At 41.6% G+C, this 21,612-nt stretch overlaps 1 protein-coding gene across 1 annotated transcript in view; it reads right to left on the reverse strand.

Moving 5' to 3' along the window:
• Positions 1–445: 445 nt before the first annotated feature.
• The window catches only part of LOC124132342 (tetratricopeptide repeat protein 8-like), an 80,347-nt gene continuing 59,180 nt past the window's right edge, over positions 446–21,612 (reverse strand). The window contains exons 10-11 of the mRNA XM_048403228.1: positions 12,793–12,876; positions 446–3,773 (exon numbers count right to left, since the gene is read on the reverse strand). Coding sequence (XP_048259185.1) covers positions 3,657–3,773; positions 12,793–12,876 — 201 coding nt within the window. The 3' untranslated portion in view covers positions 446–3,656. The remainder of the gene's footprint in view (positions 3,774–12,792; positions 12,877–21,612) is intronic.

Raw genomic sequence — 21,612 nt, forward strand, 5'->3', positions numbered from 1 at the left:
AGCATATCGATACCCCTGGGTAACACAAAGTCACCACAGCATATCGATACCCCTGGGTAACACAAAGTCACCACAGCATATCGATACCCCTGGGTAACACAAAGTCACCACAGCATATCAATACCCCTGGGTAACACAAACTCACCACAGCATATCGACACCCTGGGTAACACAAAGTCACCATAGCATATCGATACCCTGGGTAACACAAAGTCACCACAGCATATCGATACCCCTGGGTTACACAAAGTCACCACAGCATATCGATACCCTGGGTAACACAAAGTCACCACAGCATATCGATACCCCTGGGTAGCACAAAGTCACCACAGCATATCGATACCTTGGGTAACACAAAGTCACCACAGTGTTTGGATTCTTGCATGATACATGATACAGCTATCTCAGCACAAATCAAGCAATGTGTTAAAACCAAAGACACCACTATCTATTTCAAAAGTTTTTATTTCTAATAGCTTTCATTTCATATAAACATATCACAGACAGTATTTCACGAACAGACAATGATGTATTGCCATTGGACGGAGGTTACAGGAATGTATGATTGCGGAGAAGACTGAATGGCTCAGTTTATGATACTATCATAGGACACAGATACCTCATACCACATTTCACCTACAGCAGTGAGTGAGTGAGTGAGTGAGTGATTATGGTTTTATGCCACTTTTAGCAATATTCCAGCAATATCACGGCAGGGGACACCAGAAATGGGCTTCACACATTGTACCCATGTCGGGAATCAAACCCGGGTCTTCCACGTGACAAACAAATGCTTTAACCACTGCACTGAAGGAGTGAAGCTGGATACTATGCCATAATAATAATGCACATATTTAATCATTATTAATATGAATACGGTATTTATAACGCACCAAATCTGCGCCCTAAATCATGCTCTTTTGCGACATTATTACCCCAGTCAATGAATCAGTGTGCACACTATTTTCATTCTCAGCTTCCTGGGGAGTATACAACCCAAGCTGCCCATGAGGCACTAGCAGGTTAACCATTGCCACCTCATCCTACCGGGTACCCATTCATAGCTGGGTGAACAGAGACAAATTTCTAACAAAGTCACTTGCCTGAAGAGACGCCAAAATGTGCTTCATCCAGAAATACTGTAGCCAGCTCACCTTGGCGCCGGACACAGTGTATCCATGAAAGAAAATTGAACCTGGGTGCTCGGCGTGAAGAGAAAACACTTTACCCATCTGCCCACCCATCCTATGCACTTCAACAGCAAAATGTGGAAAAAACACATTTGGTAACAGAGTCAAAATATTTTTCCAGAATTTCCTGAAAGTGTATCTTTAGGTGATACACATTATGTGTTTTGCTTATTTGTGATGTTATTGAGTAGTCGCTGCCTGGAAATTTCATTTGGACCCAAAGTAGTTCTGACAAATATTAATGAAACTTACTATTTTGTTAGTGCGATATCCATTTTACCAAGCTGAATGGTACGGATTTAAAAAATTTTTAGATTAAAAATAATAAAAAAAAGTTTTCATGCACAGTGAAAATTCGTTATAACCGCAGTTAACTGTATGTGAAAGACAAACCAACCACTAGTAGGAGAAGTCAAGTAAGTAAGACATATTGTATTCAGTGAGATGTGTTGAAGTCCTAGACTGCCAGGTGTAATCTAGCACAATGAATCAGTGTCAGATGGGGTCAGCTTGGGTCCCTGCTGTGTGAGACATACTACATCACAGAGGTCCAAGAGTGAGTAGCCGATCCTGGTCCCCCATCACAGTGTCAGACTAATCTTGGACACAGTTGAGACCAGTCTAAGCTTGATAGTCCAGAAGTCATTGTGACCAGTGCAGGGCTCACTGAGCAGCCACTGTTACAAGTGTTAGTCACAGTAAGCAATCCATCTAATTTTTAAAATTGTACCAAACCCTGGAAACAAACCCAAACACCTTACTCACAGGGCTCATGTGCACAATGAATACTAAGACTGTGTGAATCAGTAGTCTAAACTGTCAAATTGAGCCATTACGTTTCAGCTTGAGACATTTAGCGATCGAGGTACATCAGCTACCAGGAGAGAGACATCAAAGGAGAGACATCCACTCACAGGAGAGACATCCGCTCACAGGAGAGACATCCGCTCACAGGAGAGACATCCGCTCACAGGAGAGACATCCATTCACAGGAGAGACATCACAAGAGAGACATCCGCTCCCAGGCGAGAGACCCGCTCCCAGGAGAGATATCCGCTCACAGGAGAGATATCACAAGAGAGACATCCGTTCCCAGGAGAGAGACCCGCTCCCAGGAGAGACATCCACTCACAGAAGAGACATCACAAGAGAGACATCCGTTCCCAGGAGAGAGACCCGTTCCCAGGAGAGACATCCACTCAGAGGAGAGACATCACAAGAGAGACATCCGCTCCCAGGAGAGAGACCGGCTCCAAGGAGAGAGACCCGCTCACAGGAGAGACATCCACTCACAGGAGAGACATCACAAGAGAGACATCCGCTCCCAGGAGAGAGACCGGCTCCAAGGAGAGAGACCCGCTCACAGGAGAGACATCCACTCACAGGAGAGACATCCACTCACAGGAGAGACATCCGCTCACAGGTGAGACATCACAAGAGAGACATCCGCTCACAGGAGAGACATTCGCTCACAGGAGAGACATCCGCTCACAGGAGAGATATCACAAGAGAGACATCCGCTCACAGGAGAGAGACCCGCTCCCAGGAGAGAGACCCGCTTACAGGAGAGACATCCACTCACAGGAGAGACATCCACTCACAGGAGAGACATTCACTCACAGGAGAGACATTCGCTCACAGGAGAGACATCTGCTTCCAGGAGAGACATCCGCTCACAGGTGAGACATCACAAGAGAGACATCTGCTCACAGGAGAGACATCCACTCACAGGAGAGACATCCGCTCACAGGAGAGACATCCGCTCAGAGGAGAGACATCCGCTCCCAGGAGAGAGACCCGCTCCCAGGAGAGAGACATCACAAGAGAGACATCACAGGATAGACATCCATCCACAGGAGAGACATCACAAGAGAGACATCCGCTCCCAGGAGAGAGACCGGCTCCAAGGAGAGAGACCCGCTCACAGGAGAGACATCCACTCACAGGAGAGACATCCACTCACAGGAGAGACATCCGCTCACAGGTGAGACATCACAAGAGAGACATCCGCTCACAGGAGAGACATTCGCTCACAGGAGAGCCATCCGCTCACAGGAGAGATATCACAAGAGAGACATCCGCTCACAGGAGAGAGACCCGCTCCCAGGAGAGAGACCCGCTTACAGGAGAGACATCCACTCACAGGAGAGACATCCACTCACAGGAGAGACATTCACTCACAGGAGAGACATTTGCTCACAGGAGAGACATCTGCTTCCAGGAGAGACATCCGCTCACAGGTGAGACATCACAAGAGAGACATCTGCTCACAGGAGAGACATCCACTCACAGGAGAGACATCCGCTCACAGGAGAGACATCCGCTCAGAGGAGAGACATCCGCTCCCAGGAGAGAGACCCGCTCCCAGGAGAGAGACATCACAAGAGAGACATCACAGGATAGACATCCATCCACAGGAGAGAGACATTACAGGAGGGGAGAGTTGATCACATATGAGAGATTCGATCACAGGAGAGAGAAGTGTTGCTTGAGCTGCTTGAGAAGATCCTTGCTGTCAGTGTGGTTGGCGAAGGCGTCCACGGCTCGCTTGGCGGCGTTGTAGCTGCTCTGAAGGTCACCAAGCTGAAACAAGGACAAGTAACACAGACTGTAGACCTGCACTGAACAACAGCCTTCAACTCCTGTACTCAGGGTGAACATACAAAAACCATCACTGTCCCTCTATCTACGAAAATATATAATACACATTGCAGAATTCCCTAACAAGAAGGATTTGATCTGTTTGTTGTTTAATGCTCTCAGCAATATACTGTAAATGACAGCTGTGTGTAAAAAAATCGAATCTGGACCATCAAATCCAGTGATGGATATTGTGTACAACAATCCATGCCTTTGGGGTACAATGATACACAATCAACCAAGTCACCAAGCCTGCCATACGAGTTATGTCCCTCCTATTGACCAATCAGATTCCACCTCTTATATCTCTAGCATTTGATCAAATAAAATGGCGGCACCCAGTCAAGACGATCAGATCGATAATCAAGATATATATTGTTTAAAAAAACTGCATGTCGATTTTGTTACATGATTTTGATCGGACTATGTAAGGCTCGTTGGTCCAGCCAAAGTATAACTCCATGATTCTAGCCTAGATCAGCAAGGGTGGAAACTGGACTTCTAGAGTCTGTTAATTCCCTTGTTTGGGGAAGATGGGGTTGCTAGGAACCGATTGTAACCCGGAATCCCCACATGGCCTTGACACTGCCAAAAACACATAACCAAATCTTATCAACCATAATTGGTGTAAAGTTTGTTTGTTTGTTTATTGTTTAACGCCACACTCAGCAATATTCCGGTCTGTAAATAATCGAATCTGGACCAGACATTCCAGTGATTGACATGAGCATCGATCCACGCAATTGGGTTACGACGACGTGCATCAACCAAGTCAGCGAGCCTAACCACCCAATCCCGTAAGTCGCCTATTATGACAAACATAGTTGCCTTTAACGGCAAGCATGGATTGCTGAAGACCTATTCTACTCCGGGTCTTGTGTAAAGTACACTATGTGAGAAGAATGAGTGGGTTAAACCTAGATGTGTTTAATTTTTATAGCAGAATGTAAATATTGTGTAGTTTAACTTACGTATTTTAAACTTAGGTAAATAATTGAGTTAAATATGGTAGTAGCTCCATAAACTAACCTGAGCACTCTCTACCAATAATTCAGTAAAGTAGGGGGTGTAGTTATGTAAGGTCCTTAGTGATATGGTCCAGCCACAGCTGGCTAGTGATAGTCTTTTCTATTGTTTCTGTAGCATGTGACCAGGTTTGTATCTTCAAACACTTCAATATTTCCCTTCTCTGGTCACTGCTGCATTACAACACTGCATGACTCACAGCACTGCACTGATTGGGGTAAGATAATTTAGACTTCTTTAGTATCTATATTTATCATATTGAGGTTAGGATCTGATATTTAAATTTTTTAAATTTATTTTTCTTCCTGAACAGAACATGATGACGAATTCATTTCATCCAAACAGACATGACACAGCTCCCACTTTCTACATAAATGTCAAGATCTGATTCTAGTAAAACTTCCCTAACAGGAAAACTACAGACGTTCTTGACAAAGGACAAAGTGTGAGCCATGACTGTATATGATGGCTGTCTCTGTCCCCAGCAAGTCAAACTGAACCGACACTTGCTAATTGCCATCCGTAACATACAGGAAAATATCTACAAAGAATTACATGCACATACACGGATGTGAAATATTCCATTTCTGATAAATCAAACGAAAATTTTGAGATTTGGGCATGAGCCAGCTGACTGTGTGTCAATTACCACGCCCTGTCATAATGAGACAGGTTCTATGTGTGTGTACGCTGCAGATGTTGCCAGTCAGATATATCGCCCCGACTGTATCACCGACTTCCTGTATGTGATATACCAGCATTCCTCACCGATATCCATGGATATGAGTGTGATGTCACCACACACGCCTGTTGACGGTCACGTAGGTTGGAGGCACATGCATTCATTTGGACTTTTCTACTCAAGATTATTTATTATCTTATTAGAATAATAAACTGTCTTTGTCAGGAATAATAAATTGTCGGTGTCATGAGAGACGGAGAAGTTTGCTCATCCAGTTGCTGGTCATTCAACATAAGGACAAGAAGACTTAACCCTACATCAACACCTAGTATTTCTTATTGCTGCATCACTGCTTGGACCATCACAGACATTCTTTGAAATTCATGTTATCATCATCATCATCATCATAATCATCATCATCATCATCATCAGTCCACTGTTACTGCTATCATCATCATTTTCATCAGGGGGCACGAGTGGCCCAGTCGTCTAAGGTGCCGTGATTCGCTGTGCAGAGTTGCATCCCTTTGGCATGCCAGAAACATTGTGGGTTTGAATCCAGGTTCGCCCCGATTATGTTTCTAGGTTTGTCAGCACCATGCCCGTGCTCGTGGGTTTTCACAGAGGGGGTAAACGTCCGAGACCTGCATCACTTTGGGCTTTCCTCCCACATTAAGCTGACACGCCGTGATATAACTGGAATACTGTTAAAAACGACGTTAAACCCAACTCACTCACTTGAATTGTCAACGAGAGTTGACTGAACATTGCAAAAGTTTTACTTGAACCCAGGACTATGAATTGAAAGTCCTGGGCCTCGTGCCACACAGTGATTCTAGCTCTACGACAGTTGTAAGTCTGGTAAAGGTGGTACGATCACATTTGACTGATGCTTAGTCTCAGAAAATATATAATTTTGATAGAAACAAACATCTTCATTAAAACTGAAAAGCAGCCCCAGCCCACAGTGAAAACCAGAGGAAAATCTAGACTTGCTTCATTTAGTGCTTTTGCATTACAGAAAGGGCTGGCGGAAGGAAAAATAATATGGTTCAGAGACTGTGAGACAGACTACAATTACCCTAGCACTATGATCGCTTTGTGGAACGGGGCCCTGAATCTGTTCTTGGCCATCTTTGATGCTTCTTCTAATGCTGTCAGCATTAGTTGCATGTTGCAGAAACGGCCATCATTGATGGTGTCATTACACAACAAACTTGTGTTTCACCGAGCAAACTTGTACCACAACATCACAAAACACATGCAGTCAGAAAAACCTCCCCACTACATCAAACAACAGGAAACTGTGGTAGTCTTTTACATATGTTTTCAACTAGATAATTGGACAATAACTCTACGCTTACACAGCTGCATATCAAGGCAACATTTACGACACTCGTGTAATGACATATATTTCATAAATTGATAAAGAAAAGAGGCCTTTTAAAATTCACATTCAAACTTTAAACCAAACTCGATAATTGTTGCATGGTGCGTCATTTGTATGCCATTACGTAACCTAATTGTACACTATCAAGTTCCACTGGTGAAGTCCTAATACCATGCATGCAACACTGACTGACCATCACTGGCAATCACCACCCAACGGTCAATCCGGTGACCTATGGTCATTCATTGATGATAATTGCTAATACAGGCCAATTAAGTCCAGCATTAATTACCTAATGAGAATTGATAACACCATTCCGCCCAGCTTGATGGCCACCACTGCGACAATAACGGTCAGCGACATGATATCTGGATACTGATCGGTCAGTGACAACATCTGACCCCTAGATGGCCGCCGCTGACGAAAAATGAAACCGGATTGAGTAATTAAAACCAAGCCATGCCTTGGGCTGTTTACAGGGTGTGATTATAGATTAGAGTTACCTCCCCCTATCTCTGTCCAGCAATACCCATTAAACTCTCTGGACAGTGATGGATGACCTATGATAGCCGGATATAATTAGTCTGTGATGGAGGTACAATGTAGCACTAATGAGGACCCAATATGGAATAGGGTGTGTCATTCAGATAACCATGTTTTTATCAGGTTTTAACAGAGATGTCATTAATGAGAGGACATCAGGTTTTCAGCATGATTGTGTGGTATTTATAGCATTAACAATCAATTTGTGTGAGGGTCGAACAATGAGTGAAAATTTTGATATGATCTTTTATATTAAATGAAAAGTTAGTCATCAGGGAGATAGCACATTCAATTATTAACTGCTTAATACTTTTTTCACTGAGAGATCACCATTTAGTATGGTGATAAACATATTCCCAACTTCTCATTGACAATAATTATATCTTCATCCCTGCCTGACCGCCTCCGTGGTCTTGTGGTAGAGCGTCCGCCCGGAGAACGGAAGGCCCGGTGTTTGATCCACGGCCGCGTCATACCAAAAGACGTTAAAAGATGGTACTTGTTGTTACCCTGTCTGGTGCTCGGCATTAAGGGGCTAAACAAGGACTGGTCGGCTCGGAGTCAGTATACTGTGTCTGAGTGGGGTATTCATGTTAAACTGCGGCATGGTATCTCAGTGTGCTAGCACTATAAATCGGCATTAGTCCAGACTAGTACAAGCAGCCACACACATAAACGTGCATGCATGTCGCTACATAAGTGCAATAATCTTGGACGCGACGTTAAACCCCATTTCACCACCTCACCTCATCCCTGCCTGTTTCTCATCACTCTATTGTCCCCAAGTACCCACAGACGAGGAAACTCCATACATGTGTACCCTTCTTGTGCTGCTTGATGAAAAACACCATATGCATAGTCCTACCCAACATTGATGTGAATTCAGTAAAAGCATTTGTGCCAACGGTAAACAGTCAGAGAAATGCATATCCACAATATCCTCAGTGAGTAGTTGCAAAGTGAGACGCAGAGTAGAAAAACCTTTGGCTGAAAGTTCCCCTATGCTTGCAACAACAGCTCATTTGCATCAACCCACTCAGTAAATTCATTTTCTTTAAATTCTGCTTGAGAACATATAGCGTTCTTCAGTTGGGCCTTTCCCGTGGTGACAGCATTGCATCCTGTTCACTCATAATTATTAATATAATCACTGATAATTAAGTTTTTGGCAATGCAGAAAGTGAGATTTTCAGAGGCCACACAGCCTAAGTCCCTGGTGCGCACAGCCCGCTTGACTGGAAGTTAAACTGATGTTACTTCATAACATTTACCAAATATAGTTCCACCCAAAATTCATCAGAATCACATCCATCGACAGTAAATATACGGAAATGTCTTGAGCAGTCTAAAAAACAAAATGCCTCCCACCTGGAATTTTTGAAAACTTTGGATGAAAATCTTTTAATCAATCTATGGAGACCTTCACTAAAACTACACTGCACATGATAACACTTGGCTGTATTTAAATTAACATACCGGACAATACCTTATATGGACATAAAGGTCAGGCAAACATTTTTGGCTTTGCTTCACTTTGAATTCGATGGCATTATCTTACTGACAAAAAGTCCTAAGCTACCAGACTGGATTTCTTACTCAATTATGATTATTCCCTGTTGAAGGAAAACAACACATCTGACAGTAATCACTTAAAGCACACATCCCGCACTAAACATTTACACTAAGATCTATGTATCACATGACTTTCAGCTAATCAGATGCAAACAGACCTGTGCAACCACATACTGTTTCATTAAGTGACCTCTGGTGACCTTGAACTTGACAAAATCTAACGATCTGTAGACACTGCTTTGATTGCTCAAAATCCTGTCATAAATACAAAACAAGTTATTGTGGCCACAGCCTCATTTCCAAATCAGTGACCTTGACCTTTAATGTTAACCAAGAGGAGAATGGTAGATACTGACTAAACACTAACATGATAAAACCCCATTAAATACTTACATTACACATGGACAATATGTATCTATTATTTATTTTTACCTAAAAACCCATTATCAATGGACTGATCAATGCAATATCAAACATACATAAACGTAAGTCATTCTGGTGAGACCCGTGAAGATCCAAGGTAGAATAGGTCTTCAGCAACCCATCATGCTTGCCATAAAAGGCGACTATGCTTGTAAGAGGCGACTAACAGGATCAGGTGGTCAGGCTCGCTGACTTGGTTGATGCATGTCATCGTATCCCAACTGTGTGGATCGATGCTCATGATGTCAATCACTGGTTTGTCTGGTCCAGATTTGATTATTTACAGACTGATGTCATATAGCTGGAATATTGCTGAGTGCGGCATTGAACAACAAACACAAGAACAAACACTTCTAAAGGACAAAATACTTAAACCACAAACATTTCCCTTATCTCTTCAAAACAAAATATCCTGAACACATCACAAAAATAATAAATATTGGAAGCCCAAGATGCCAATATCATTATCATTAACAAGCTCCTATGACAAGCAATGTTTGTGAAAAGCAATAAATCTCTTTAACAGCCGCACTGAGGCTCCTACCGGCCACGCCCCCGATTGTCTCGGGGGACGCTGGCGCCATCATCCGACTCAAGGCCATCACAAGGAAACACAGCTTCCTAACTCCCCCTAGTCATCTTCCCAATGTCAGCCTCTGTATCGGTGAATGTGACGATGGCAGCCTCACCACACAATGGGAAGGATATTTAAACTTGAACCGTAATATCTAATTAGTGGTTTCAGTTGGGAAATGTTCCAATTCATTTGTTGACCTTTCCAAAAAAATTCTAAATATCAAGAATGTTTTGCCCAAGGAAATGAAAATAAGAAATGGATTTTAAAAAAGCATATTTTTTGTCAAAATGTAAAATATTGTTTTTGAAACATGTTAAATAATGCTTGAAAAAAAAATAGAGTTTAAAAGTAATGTTATAAATAAAGATTTAATCAGAAGTGAAACTGCGAAAAAATTATTTGATATATTTTCTTCTGTCAAATAACCGTGTTTGAAATCAAGGTTGTCCTTGTGACCTTGAGTTATGACCTTGAGTTGTGCTGCTGAAATATTTGAACCTTTGGATTACTTGTAACATTTGGGTCAGGAAACGACCCCTTGATTTCAGTGCTTGCTGTTCAGAGAACAAGATGAAACATCAACAAAAGAAAAAAGATATTTTGTTGAAAACGCTCATTATATAATTCTGAGTAGCCTCAGGATGAATTGAATACTGATGTCAAAAACCTTCTCAACAAATATTCTCTCCAAGACGCCATCCCATGGGAGTTTGCACTGAGTTTGAACATGGAATTAAAATTAAGCATTTCAAACCAAATTAATCACATTTCTCCAGTTAATAAATCATATTATACTCCTTGCCCCACCAAAGAATTAAACATGCCCTCCGAGTCTGAAGAGTAACCTTGGATTAACATGGAGGTCCGACATCAAGAGATTCAAATGAATGGTATTAAGTTATTACAGAAATTACAGTTTTAATTCTACTTGTGACTTTCTGATTATTGGATTAGGAACTTTCTTCATTTAGGTCTGCAAAACTATTTATAATGTTAGGCTTTACTGCATCCAATATTTAAATATTTGGTTAATAGTCAAAACCCTGGTGATGGGAACTGGATCGGATGAGGAGGCTGTGCATATGTGTAGTAGTTGGGGTTCAACTACTTGCTTAATCACGCCATTAGGAAACAGTTAACTTGTTATTCGGGTTGTAAATATTTCTGAACCATGTGTTTGTCTGTTTGTTGTTTAACGCCACATTCAGCAAATATTCCAGCTATATGATGACTGTCTGTAAATAATCGAGTTTGGACAAGACAATCCAGTGATTGATATCATGAGCATCAATCCATGCGATTGGGATACGATGACATGCATCAACCAAGTCAGCGAGCCTGACCACCCGATCCCATTAGTCGCAACTTATGACAAGCATAGTCGCCTTTTATGGCAAGCATGGGTTGCTGAAGACCTATTCTACCCCGGATCTTCATGAGTGAGTTGTGTTTAAAGCTGCTTTTACACTATTATATATCACAATGTGTCAGCTAATTGTGGGAAGAAAGCCTGAAGTGATGCAGGCCTGAGACGGTGAAACCAACGAGTATGGGTATGGTGCTGACAAACCTAGTAACATAATTTGGATGAATCGGGATTCAAACCCACAATCTTAGGTGTCTGGCGTGCCCAAGGGACACAACTCTGCACAGCTACTGAACCAAGTACTGGTATCCTTACAGAATAAAGTGGATATCAAACTGTTCTGAGATGTGAGGTTTTACTGTAACGAGTAGACCAACATCACACAAATCATTTAATTTCATAAACCGTATTTACCATAATGAGCACCCTGGGAACTTAGAAACTTGGCACAGGGGGCGCTTATTACAAGTTAAATTTGCTTTCAGATAATGTGCAAACTTAGCTGAAACATTGATGAAACTAAAACATGTTTGATAATACACCCAATGTTGTACAACTTCCCTTCAAAGAAAGAGGTTGAAATTTCCGAGTTTAGTTGTTGTATTATTTAACAAAATTAAAATTTCTTTTTCTCCAATCAGCTTAACCACTTTTATGTCAGGACAAAGATTACAGTAGGACACATTGATCATGACATCAGTGGTATAGACCCGTGAAGATCCGGGTAAGACTAGGTCTTCACCGATCCATGCTTGTCATAGGAGGCGACTAACAGGATCAGGTGGTCAGGCTGGCTGACTTGGTTGATCCATGTCATCGTACCCCAATTGCATGGATCAATGCTCATGATGTCAGTCACTGGATTGTCTGGTTCAGACTCGATTATTTACAGACAGCCGTCATATCGCTGGAATATTGCTGAGTGCAGCGTTAAACAACAAACAAACAAATGGTATCGTGAACACTGCCTCATTGCTCTATACCCCAAGTTCAGCTCTCTCCAGTATTGCTCAGTACTGCTGGCAACAAGATATTGTATTTCCATAAATATCCGTCACTGATGCCGTGAAGTCTCTAATCATAGGAACACAAACTGTCATTTGTTATTTATAACATCTGAAAACCAACCCCTCCGCACCCTACCACAGCACTAACCTGGTCAGCTAGAGCAGCAAAGTTGTAGTGGGGCTCGTACATGTGGGGGGCCAGAACAAACACTTCCTCACCCATCCTATGGCCTACCACACCCCACCCCACCCCGGTACTCACCTGGTCAGCTAGGGCAGCAAAGTTGTAGTGGGGCTCGTACATGTGGGGGGCCAGAACAAACACTTCCTCACCCATCCTATGGCCTACCACACCCCACCCCACCCCGGTACTCACCTGGTCAGCTAGGGCAGCAAAGTTGTAGTGGGGCTCGTACATGTGGGGGGCCAGAACAAACGCTGCTTGGAAGAAAGCCCGGGCCTGCCAAACAAAACAATACATCATCATTTATGTCCAACATTATGAATGATAAACACCATGATGCATTTGTATTGATGTTTGTATACACTCCTTGGAAAATCACGACTGAAAGAACATTTTACATACCAGTCAGCCCCATTATCTCTCCTATGTTCATGTTCAAAGGACAAACAACGCCATAACAGTTCAAGTCACGCAATCCTATTTATTAGAAGCTCTATTATGTTCCACCAAAGGCTCATGGGAGAATCTCATTTAAAACAACAACCATTATTCAGCACCAGAATGCTCCTCCTCGTCTGTCTCCCAGATCCTAGAGAAAATAATCTAAAAGGTCCAACTCAAGTCTATAATGATTTGGCAAGTCTAGATGCTTCGGCACTAAGATATCAAAGATTTTTCTGGGCTCCATTTGGATTTTATTGTTTAATTTTGTAGATATATATTTTTAAATAAGATAACTATATTTCTAAATGACCAAATGTCACTCTATGCTGGTCCAGCAACCTGTGTGTACACAACCTAAACCCAAAATGAGGCTTATATTTCCATGCTATTTTGGGTGCACAGAATTCTCACAGAGATCCTTTAATACCCAGGTAACTATGACACTGGTGTAGTGTGCAGAGAAGGAATTCCATGTTACTATGTCATGTGTTACTTTAAGTCTTCCAGTCTTTGGGTGTTGTTTGATGACTTACTTTATTGTGAGAAGAGGCTGAGGTGATCCACGCCATGGACTTTTACCATTTTCGTGAAACAAATGAGTGCTGTACGTATGTGTGCTGTCAGACCAAGGATCATAATCAGGGTGAATCTAGACGATCCTGGCACAACTAAGGGATGTCACTCTGCAAAGGGATTTATATTACCTGTGACCTCTGGCCAACTGTGCCTTCCTGTTCATCAGTTTGTAAAATGATCACTCTGATATGCACTACACATAATTGCAAATTCAGAACGAACGATTTAAACCATACATACATGAACATGATGAATATGCAAAACAGTGCCACGGTACTAGAGATGACCTGAATATGTAGTCAACAGTTAAACAAAGACTGAACAAAAGTCAGCATAGATATTCAAATACTTTCTGCATAAATACTGAGGTCTAAAAACTAACACTCAAATCTATAAATGAAAAAGCTGTCATCTTAAGGAGAAAAAACATCCATGCTTCAAACAAGTCTGATAATGTCAGAAGAGAAGAAGTTCACAGAGGCAAATATACATTTTGAGAGAATTTAAGACCAAACCAAGGTCAAAATATAACATATTACAAAACAAACAAAATGTATGTTGAGTCCCATGCCTGTCTTAGCAAACACCAAATTTTGTTCCATTTTGAACAAAAATGACTGAATAATGGCCATAAATAGTTTTCCAATATGGCCACCATGGTGGCCATGCTGAAAATTTGATTCCAACATCTTGAAAAAATTCAGATGTCATCACTGGTGGGTACAAGCATGTAAAGTTTCCGCTTCATTGGTCCAGTGGTTTCTCTCTCGAGATGATGTTTTCACATTGTGTGGCCAAATCAAGGTCTAGATTTGAAATATTGTTTGTTTGTTTGTTGTTTTACGCCGCACTCAGCAATATTCCAGCTATATGACAGCGGTCTGTAAATAATTGAGTCTGGACCAGACAATCCAGTTATTAATATCATGAGTATCGATCCACGCAATTGGGATCGATGACATGGGTCAAACAAGTCAGTGAGCCTGACCACCCGATCCCGTTAGTCGCCTTTTACGACAAGCATAGTCACCTTTTACGGCAAGCATGGGTTGCTGAAGACCTATTCTACCCCGGAAAGCAAAAAATAGGACACATGTGTTGATTCCCACAACTACAAATTTAACTCACTTCCTTCCATTTTGAAATGAAATGGCTAACTAGTGACCAAAAGAAGTTTTAGCTTGCAGTATGCTCCAAGTGCACAGGTCAAATCAAGGTCAAATCAAGGTCAAAATTTAAAATATCAGAAAATACAGAACATATATATTGAGTCACACTACCTACTCATGTACAAACTTTCAGCTAGGTTTTAAATAAAATGTCCGAGTAATGATGATTAACAGGTTTTTCAATATGGCTGCTATGGAGGCCATATTGAAAATTTGATGTGAACCTCTTGAGCAAAATGGGTTGTCATCATTAGCATGTGAAATTTCAGCGTCATTGTTCCACAATTTTCTGAGAAGAAAATGTTTACGACGCATGACGGACGATGGACAAATAGGCCATGACATAACCTAACCTAACTTCCAGTAAGGTGGGCTAAGAATTAAAATTTATTCAAATGGTATCAAATTAAGTTACTGAAATATATTCAAGTATCTATATCATTCTCGAACCCATTCCTGATAAAGTGAGTGAGTGAGTGAGTTGGGTTTAACGCCGCTTTTAACAGTATCCCAGTTACATCACGGCGTGTCAGCATAATGTGGGAGGAAAGCCTGAAGTGATGCAGGTCTCAGACGTTTACCACTTCGGTGAAACCCACGAGCACGGGCATGGTGCTGACAAACCTAGAAACATAATCGGGCGAAGCCACAATCATAGGTTTCTGGCGTGCCCAAGGGATGCAACTCTGCACAGCGAATCACGGCGCCTTAGACGACTGGGCCACCCGTGCTCCCTCCTGATACAGACTCCAGGAGTGACCGCAATGGACGACACAGCACATATTCTGTGACACATTCTCCATGTTATTTCATTATATTTCCTGCATAACTGGATCAGCTGATTCATGTCAATACTGACGTCACAGGTGACAGGTGCAGCCTAAGAATCTGACTCCAGTCCAGCCAGAAGAAAAACTATTGAAACACTAAAGCATTGATAATCCACAGGACTTGTGGGAACAGCTGAAGTAAGGAAGGTTTTACAAGTCTCAATAAAGTGAATGAGTGAGAGTATGGTTTTACGCCACTTTTAGCAATATTCCAGCTATACCACAACAGGGTACACCAGAAATAGGCCTCACATATTGTACACATGTTGGGAATCAAACCGGGACCTTTGGTGTGATGAGCGAACGCTTTCATCAACAGGATACCCCTATAAGCACAATCTGATTAAAATCAGATCTTAGTTCTCGTTACCGCTAAACCAAGATCTGAGGACATCCCATTACGGATCATGTCAGAACGACCTTTCATCCGACCAATCAAAGCGTCAAAGTCAAATCATGAAAGTGACAGTCGGAATGTTTTCTAATCATGCAATCTCGAAAATGTTAAAACGGGGTATTCCGAACAACAGTTATTGATTCCGTCAAAATTATCGTCTATCTCTCGCTCCCGTGGGATAAACATTTGAACGGAGGAGGCGTTGCACAGTACGTGAGAAGCACTGCCGTACAACCTCAACCATGTATTAGACATTGCAGAATGTTCGTTTGTTCAGTTTTCAAAATTTTAATCGAGAACTGTGTCAACATATTTTTTTTAGCGCAGTCAAAATGTAAGTCGCCAGGTTGAAACGAGTACCGTAAAGCTTGAGAAAGCTGCTTTCTAATTGGCTGATGTCGACTTCTTGCTGGTCATTTAATTGGTCGCGAAAAGTCGTTCTGACGTGACCCGTAATGGGATGTCCTCAGATCTTTGTTGAGCGGCAGCGAGAACTTAGATCTGATTTTAGTGAGATTGCTATCTGCACGGCAGTTGACAAACCGGATGTCGATTTCCTGACACGATTTTGATTGGACTATGCATAAAATCCTTAGTCCAGCCAAAAAAATAACTCCATAGGGAAATTCAGCAAGGGTTGAAACTGGACTTTTATAGTCTAGTTAACTCCCTTGCCTCTGGAAGATGGATCACAGATATATTTTGGCATAATATGCTTTGTAAATTCCATCAGCCTCAACCCAGGTACCTTTGAGATCAGACCCTAGAGTGAGAAAGGTCAGCTTTTCTCAGAATACTGACGGAGTTAATTTCAGGCAAAAAAGGAAAAGAACATTTATTATGCATGGAAACAGCTCCAACTGGTTATTTGGCGAAATATGAACATCAAATTTAGCATCTAATTGTGTTGTTGATACAAAAAATTAAGTACTCAAAAAATAACTTTTTCATGTGTGACATATCAGCGGAAAAATATCTGGCAAGTGAAACTTTCAAGACAAAAAAATCAGCTTTGATGAATGAAACAAATAGACAAACATTGGCCACTCCAAACTTATTCAAAATTGTTGAGTTGTGTAAAGGATAGAATAAAATCAGAGATATGGGGTCAATACTGTTACAAGACACTCAGGGTCCTGTCCTTCTCGATTTGAGTACCGGTAGTCCTTGTGAATTGCAACTAGCCCCAGGCCCCAGGCCAGAGCTGGTGTCATATCCTAAACTGGATTCAAAATGAAGGAATGAAAGTATGAAATGAAGTACGTATAATTTCCTTTCTGATGTAAACATCACACACCCTTTTGAAATTCCCACCTCTCCAGCATAAGAGTCTCTGTCAAATTCCAGCACGTACTTAAATCAAATTTCATCTTTTGAAGAAGAATGTGTTTAGAAAAGGCAAAGCCCTCCTTCAAAATCCAAAGCAATTCTTAATCTTTGAAATTCAACAGTTCGAAAACAACAAAGTTTAGCTATATGTCATCTAGGTATTCGGCCATAGAAAATCTATTCATGTTCCAACAAAGCCTGCATGTGTTTAAACGGCATGTGTACATAACATGTCCTCCTTGTACACAACGATGAGAGGTAGTTTCATATTCTCTTGTTCCCCATCAGTGACACGATGATGAGAAACGAACATATCGTATTTCTCAAACATTAAGAAGATTCTAATTTTAATTTCAAAATGTGTATTTTTAACTTAAAAAAGAAAGTAAACGATCCATCTAAATTCATCACAACGTTCTAATTTATTCACTTACAGGTATACAAATATTTGCCAGCTATGTGCAACTTCATAAGAACTATTTCCCTGAAGCTGAAAGAGCTGTGTGTGCTCTATAATACTTCGTGTTCCACGCTGTGCCGTGTTACGACACCTGCTCAATTGTGTTTTTGAACTTATTTGACAACTTTTTCATGCCGCTGTCTCAAACCTTGCACCACACACAACCATAAATACAGACGCCACTCTATGTCCATAAACTTGTGTGACAATCTTTTGATGTTATAGGATTAAAGTTTACATATTCATTGAGTCCAACAGTGACAGAATATTCATGCAGTAATGGACGTACTTGAGTGGATATTAAACTTTTAAAAAAATGCTTTTGCATATATGAGTATAAAACGTTCCTGCTTGAACGCACAACTGAAGTCAGTGATATTAAGGACTCAAGCAACTGCTTAGATACATTAATGGAATGTTGTTTTATGCCGGAGTCCTAATAATCAAATCTGACCAGAAAAAACACAAATGGTTGATAGCATAAAGAACAATTTGACAACACAATCAGCAAGGGCTTCATTCCAGTGAGTGAGTGAGTGAGTGAGTGAGTGAGTGAGTGAGTGAGTGAGTGAGTGAGTGAGTGAGTGAGTGAGTGAGTGAGTGAGTGAGTGAGTGAGTGAGTGAGGTTTTACGCCGCTTTTAGCAATATTCCAGCAATATCACAGCGGGGGACACCAGAAATGGGCTTCATACATTGTACCCATGTTGGGAATCGAACCCGGGTCTTCAGCGTGACAAGCGAACACGTTAACCACTTTGCTACCCGACCGCCCCCTTAGCATTAAGACGAATACCAAAAGATGATAAAACATGGTGCTTTTTGTAATCCTGTCGACTCAGTATACTGTGTCTGAGTGGACTATCCATATCAAACTGTGGCAAGCAGCCACACCCAAATGTCGCTATATAAGTGCAATAATAAAAACCCATTTCACCTCACCTCACTAAGATAACTGCCATTCTTTAACATGAACTGAGGGACAGTTGCAGCGCTAAGTAAAGGAACACGGTACTAGGAACCTATTCCGCTATTTCTATAACAGATAGGATGATTCGGAGATAATCACACTGTGTTTTCATTGTAGAGCTGGGTTACGTGCAGATTTAACTGCACTAAATTAAATCTGGAACTAAAGATGCAGCATGAGGTTTCAAATGTTAAATATATCGCGGTTAAATCTACCGGTAACCTAGCTCTACATTGAAAACACAGTTTGTTTATCTCAATTCTCCCATGACTAAATAAAATGCAAACTCTCTGATCTGAATTACAGAATCACCAACAACAGCCCTTAAACTAAATATGGCGCTATATATGCTCAAGTAGTTTGTTTACACCATAATACTTCACTCGAACATATGACAGGCATTGAAAGCATATAACCACGACAACTTGGTCAGCTAACATGAGGTGGGCACCCTAAAGAAAACTAAGCAAGCTTTGAAAGGCTTTCGTTCTACACCATACACCACCATTATGACGTCATATCACTCATTGCGATGCAATAGATATTGACATCAGTCGTATATAGAAAAGCACCATATTCCAAGCTCTCTTTGCTTGCATGTTGATGTGACTATCAAATTGGCTGTTTCAAACAGAGGGGGTTTATTGTGATTTGACTATCTCTGGTTGACCAATCAGAATTGAGTAATTTCATGGTAGAATAACTAATAAATTACTAAGGTACTATCACTTCAGAGTACTAATTTGTCCATATGCAAACTTTCAGATCCTATCAACAGAATGGCTTCACTGGAAACTACGGAGACCACCTCCCATGTTGAGTCGACCTCGAGGTCTCCCCAAAACGTTTCCACATCAGGTCTCCCGACAACCTCCGCCTCATACATGAAGCACACTGCATGTCTAAACACTGCTGAAGCTACCTCTGACGGTTATGACTGCTCATAAATGTCTCCTAACTCTCGGAAGATGTATGGATATGATCATGACCCTGTTTGAAGGACGTTTACTGGGAGAATTACTTGTCCTGCACGATAAGGGCCTGGCTCTGACATGCTGCAGTTCTAACATATATCTGTTTGAAACATAATGATCATAGTGGACACAACGTCCCTTTGATGGGTCAGTCTGCTGGATGGGCTTTAATGTACAATAACAAAGGCCTCTGCAAATCTGGTTGCATTCCCAATCCGCAATACAACAACAGCAATATGACTGCTATGTTGTTGCAGGCTATAACTTATCAGGTTTTAACCAGAAAACCAGTGGTTGACAGCAAGAACAACGACTGAACGAAATTATTCATGGAACGTATTCTTTTGTCATAATGTTAAATGTTAAAAATATAGAGGTTCCCAAGATTCAAACAGCAAACCACAAGGACCCCTGGATCCCCCTGGATCCCCCTTTATTTATGATGGCTACATCTGTCATGTCATGAATTATAACCACCTGATCCCATGTAAGCCTGATCCTATGACCAAAGTGCCCCTGACTATATGATGGCACAATGAAGATCCGGGGTAGAATCGGTCTTCAGCAACCCATGCTTGCCGCAACAGGCGACTATGCTTGTCGTAAGAGGCAACTAACGGGATAGGGTGGTCAGGCTCGCTGACGTGGTTGATGCATGTCATCATATCCCAGCTGGGTGGACCCGTGAAGATCCGGGGTAGAACAGGTCTTCAGCAACCCATGCTTGCCGCAACAAGCGACTATGCTTGTCGTAAGAGGCGACTAACGGGATAGGGTGGTCAGGCTGGCTGACGTGGTTGATGCATGGAACCAATTCTAACCCATGGGGCTTGTATTTTTCTTAGCTGTTCACAAATGTAAACTACAATACCAGCTGGTTGGTCTACAGGAGCAGTCTCTACTGACACCACTACAAACACGTTACGATCAATGTGTTTTGATCAATGGGCCATGTACAGATCCACCTCCACGCCGAACATCACAACCTACAACATCCAGACCAGACACAGGGGCATTGATCGCCTGTTTCATGCTGCATCAACAAAATTTCACATGAGATCCTCAAAACACTTTATGTTCACCAGCTTCATATTAGGGCAGGGACGAGTCCAAATTTACGACCCAGGTACCCGACCCCCCATTACCCAACCCTACCAGGCACCGGTACCTGCTGTAATAGGCCTTAAGTAGGGTACAAATTGTCCGATTGGGAATTGTTTTACCAGAGCCCTGGCAAATTTTTAAATTTTTTAATTAACTTCTAAAACGATCTGATCATGCATACACTAAAATGTAAAAAAGTCAGAAAGAATGTTCAATCAGAAAGAAAAGCGAACATTTCTCAAAGAAAATCTTTTCTTTTCTTAAAATGTTTAAAATTTAAGCTAAAATTTAAATTAGCCTGTAGCTAATCAAGTTTGAACCAAATAAATCACGAACATTAGCGACATGCAGTGTAACCATGACATGTTGTTGTTGTTGTCATTAAACAATGAATCACGTGACTAACCCCAGATCCTGGTAGCCCTGTGGGTACCCAGGTCCTACTCAGGGCCAACCTGACCTGAGTGCCCGAGTTACCCCGCCCTATGACATATATGCTGTGTCATGTTCTATCTTCATCCCAACACATCCCAATATTTCCCCATCACTCTGCACTCACATCATCTATGCATACACTTCACTTTATGTCGCATCAATCAGCAGTATGACTGGTCCATCACAATAAACTGCCGACCGGCAAACTCACAACTTATAACAGTGCTTGAAGAACAGACTTGATCAATACAGAGTATACGTGCTGTGATTGGAGTGTGGACTATATATCAGCAAAGGCAAGTCTGAGGTAGAACCTGACAAACATT

Source organism: Haliotis rufescens, unplaced genomic scaffold (genome assembly GCF_023055435.1).
Source record: "Haliotis rufescens isolate VD_foot unplaced genomic scaffold, xgHalRufe1.0.p SCAF_3, whole genome shotgun sequence".
Lineage (NCBI taxonomy): Eukaryota > Metazoa > Mollusca > Gastropoda > Lepetellida > Haliotidae > Haliotis > Haliotis rufescens.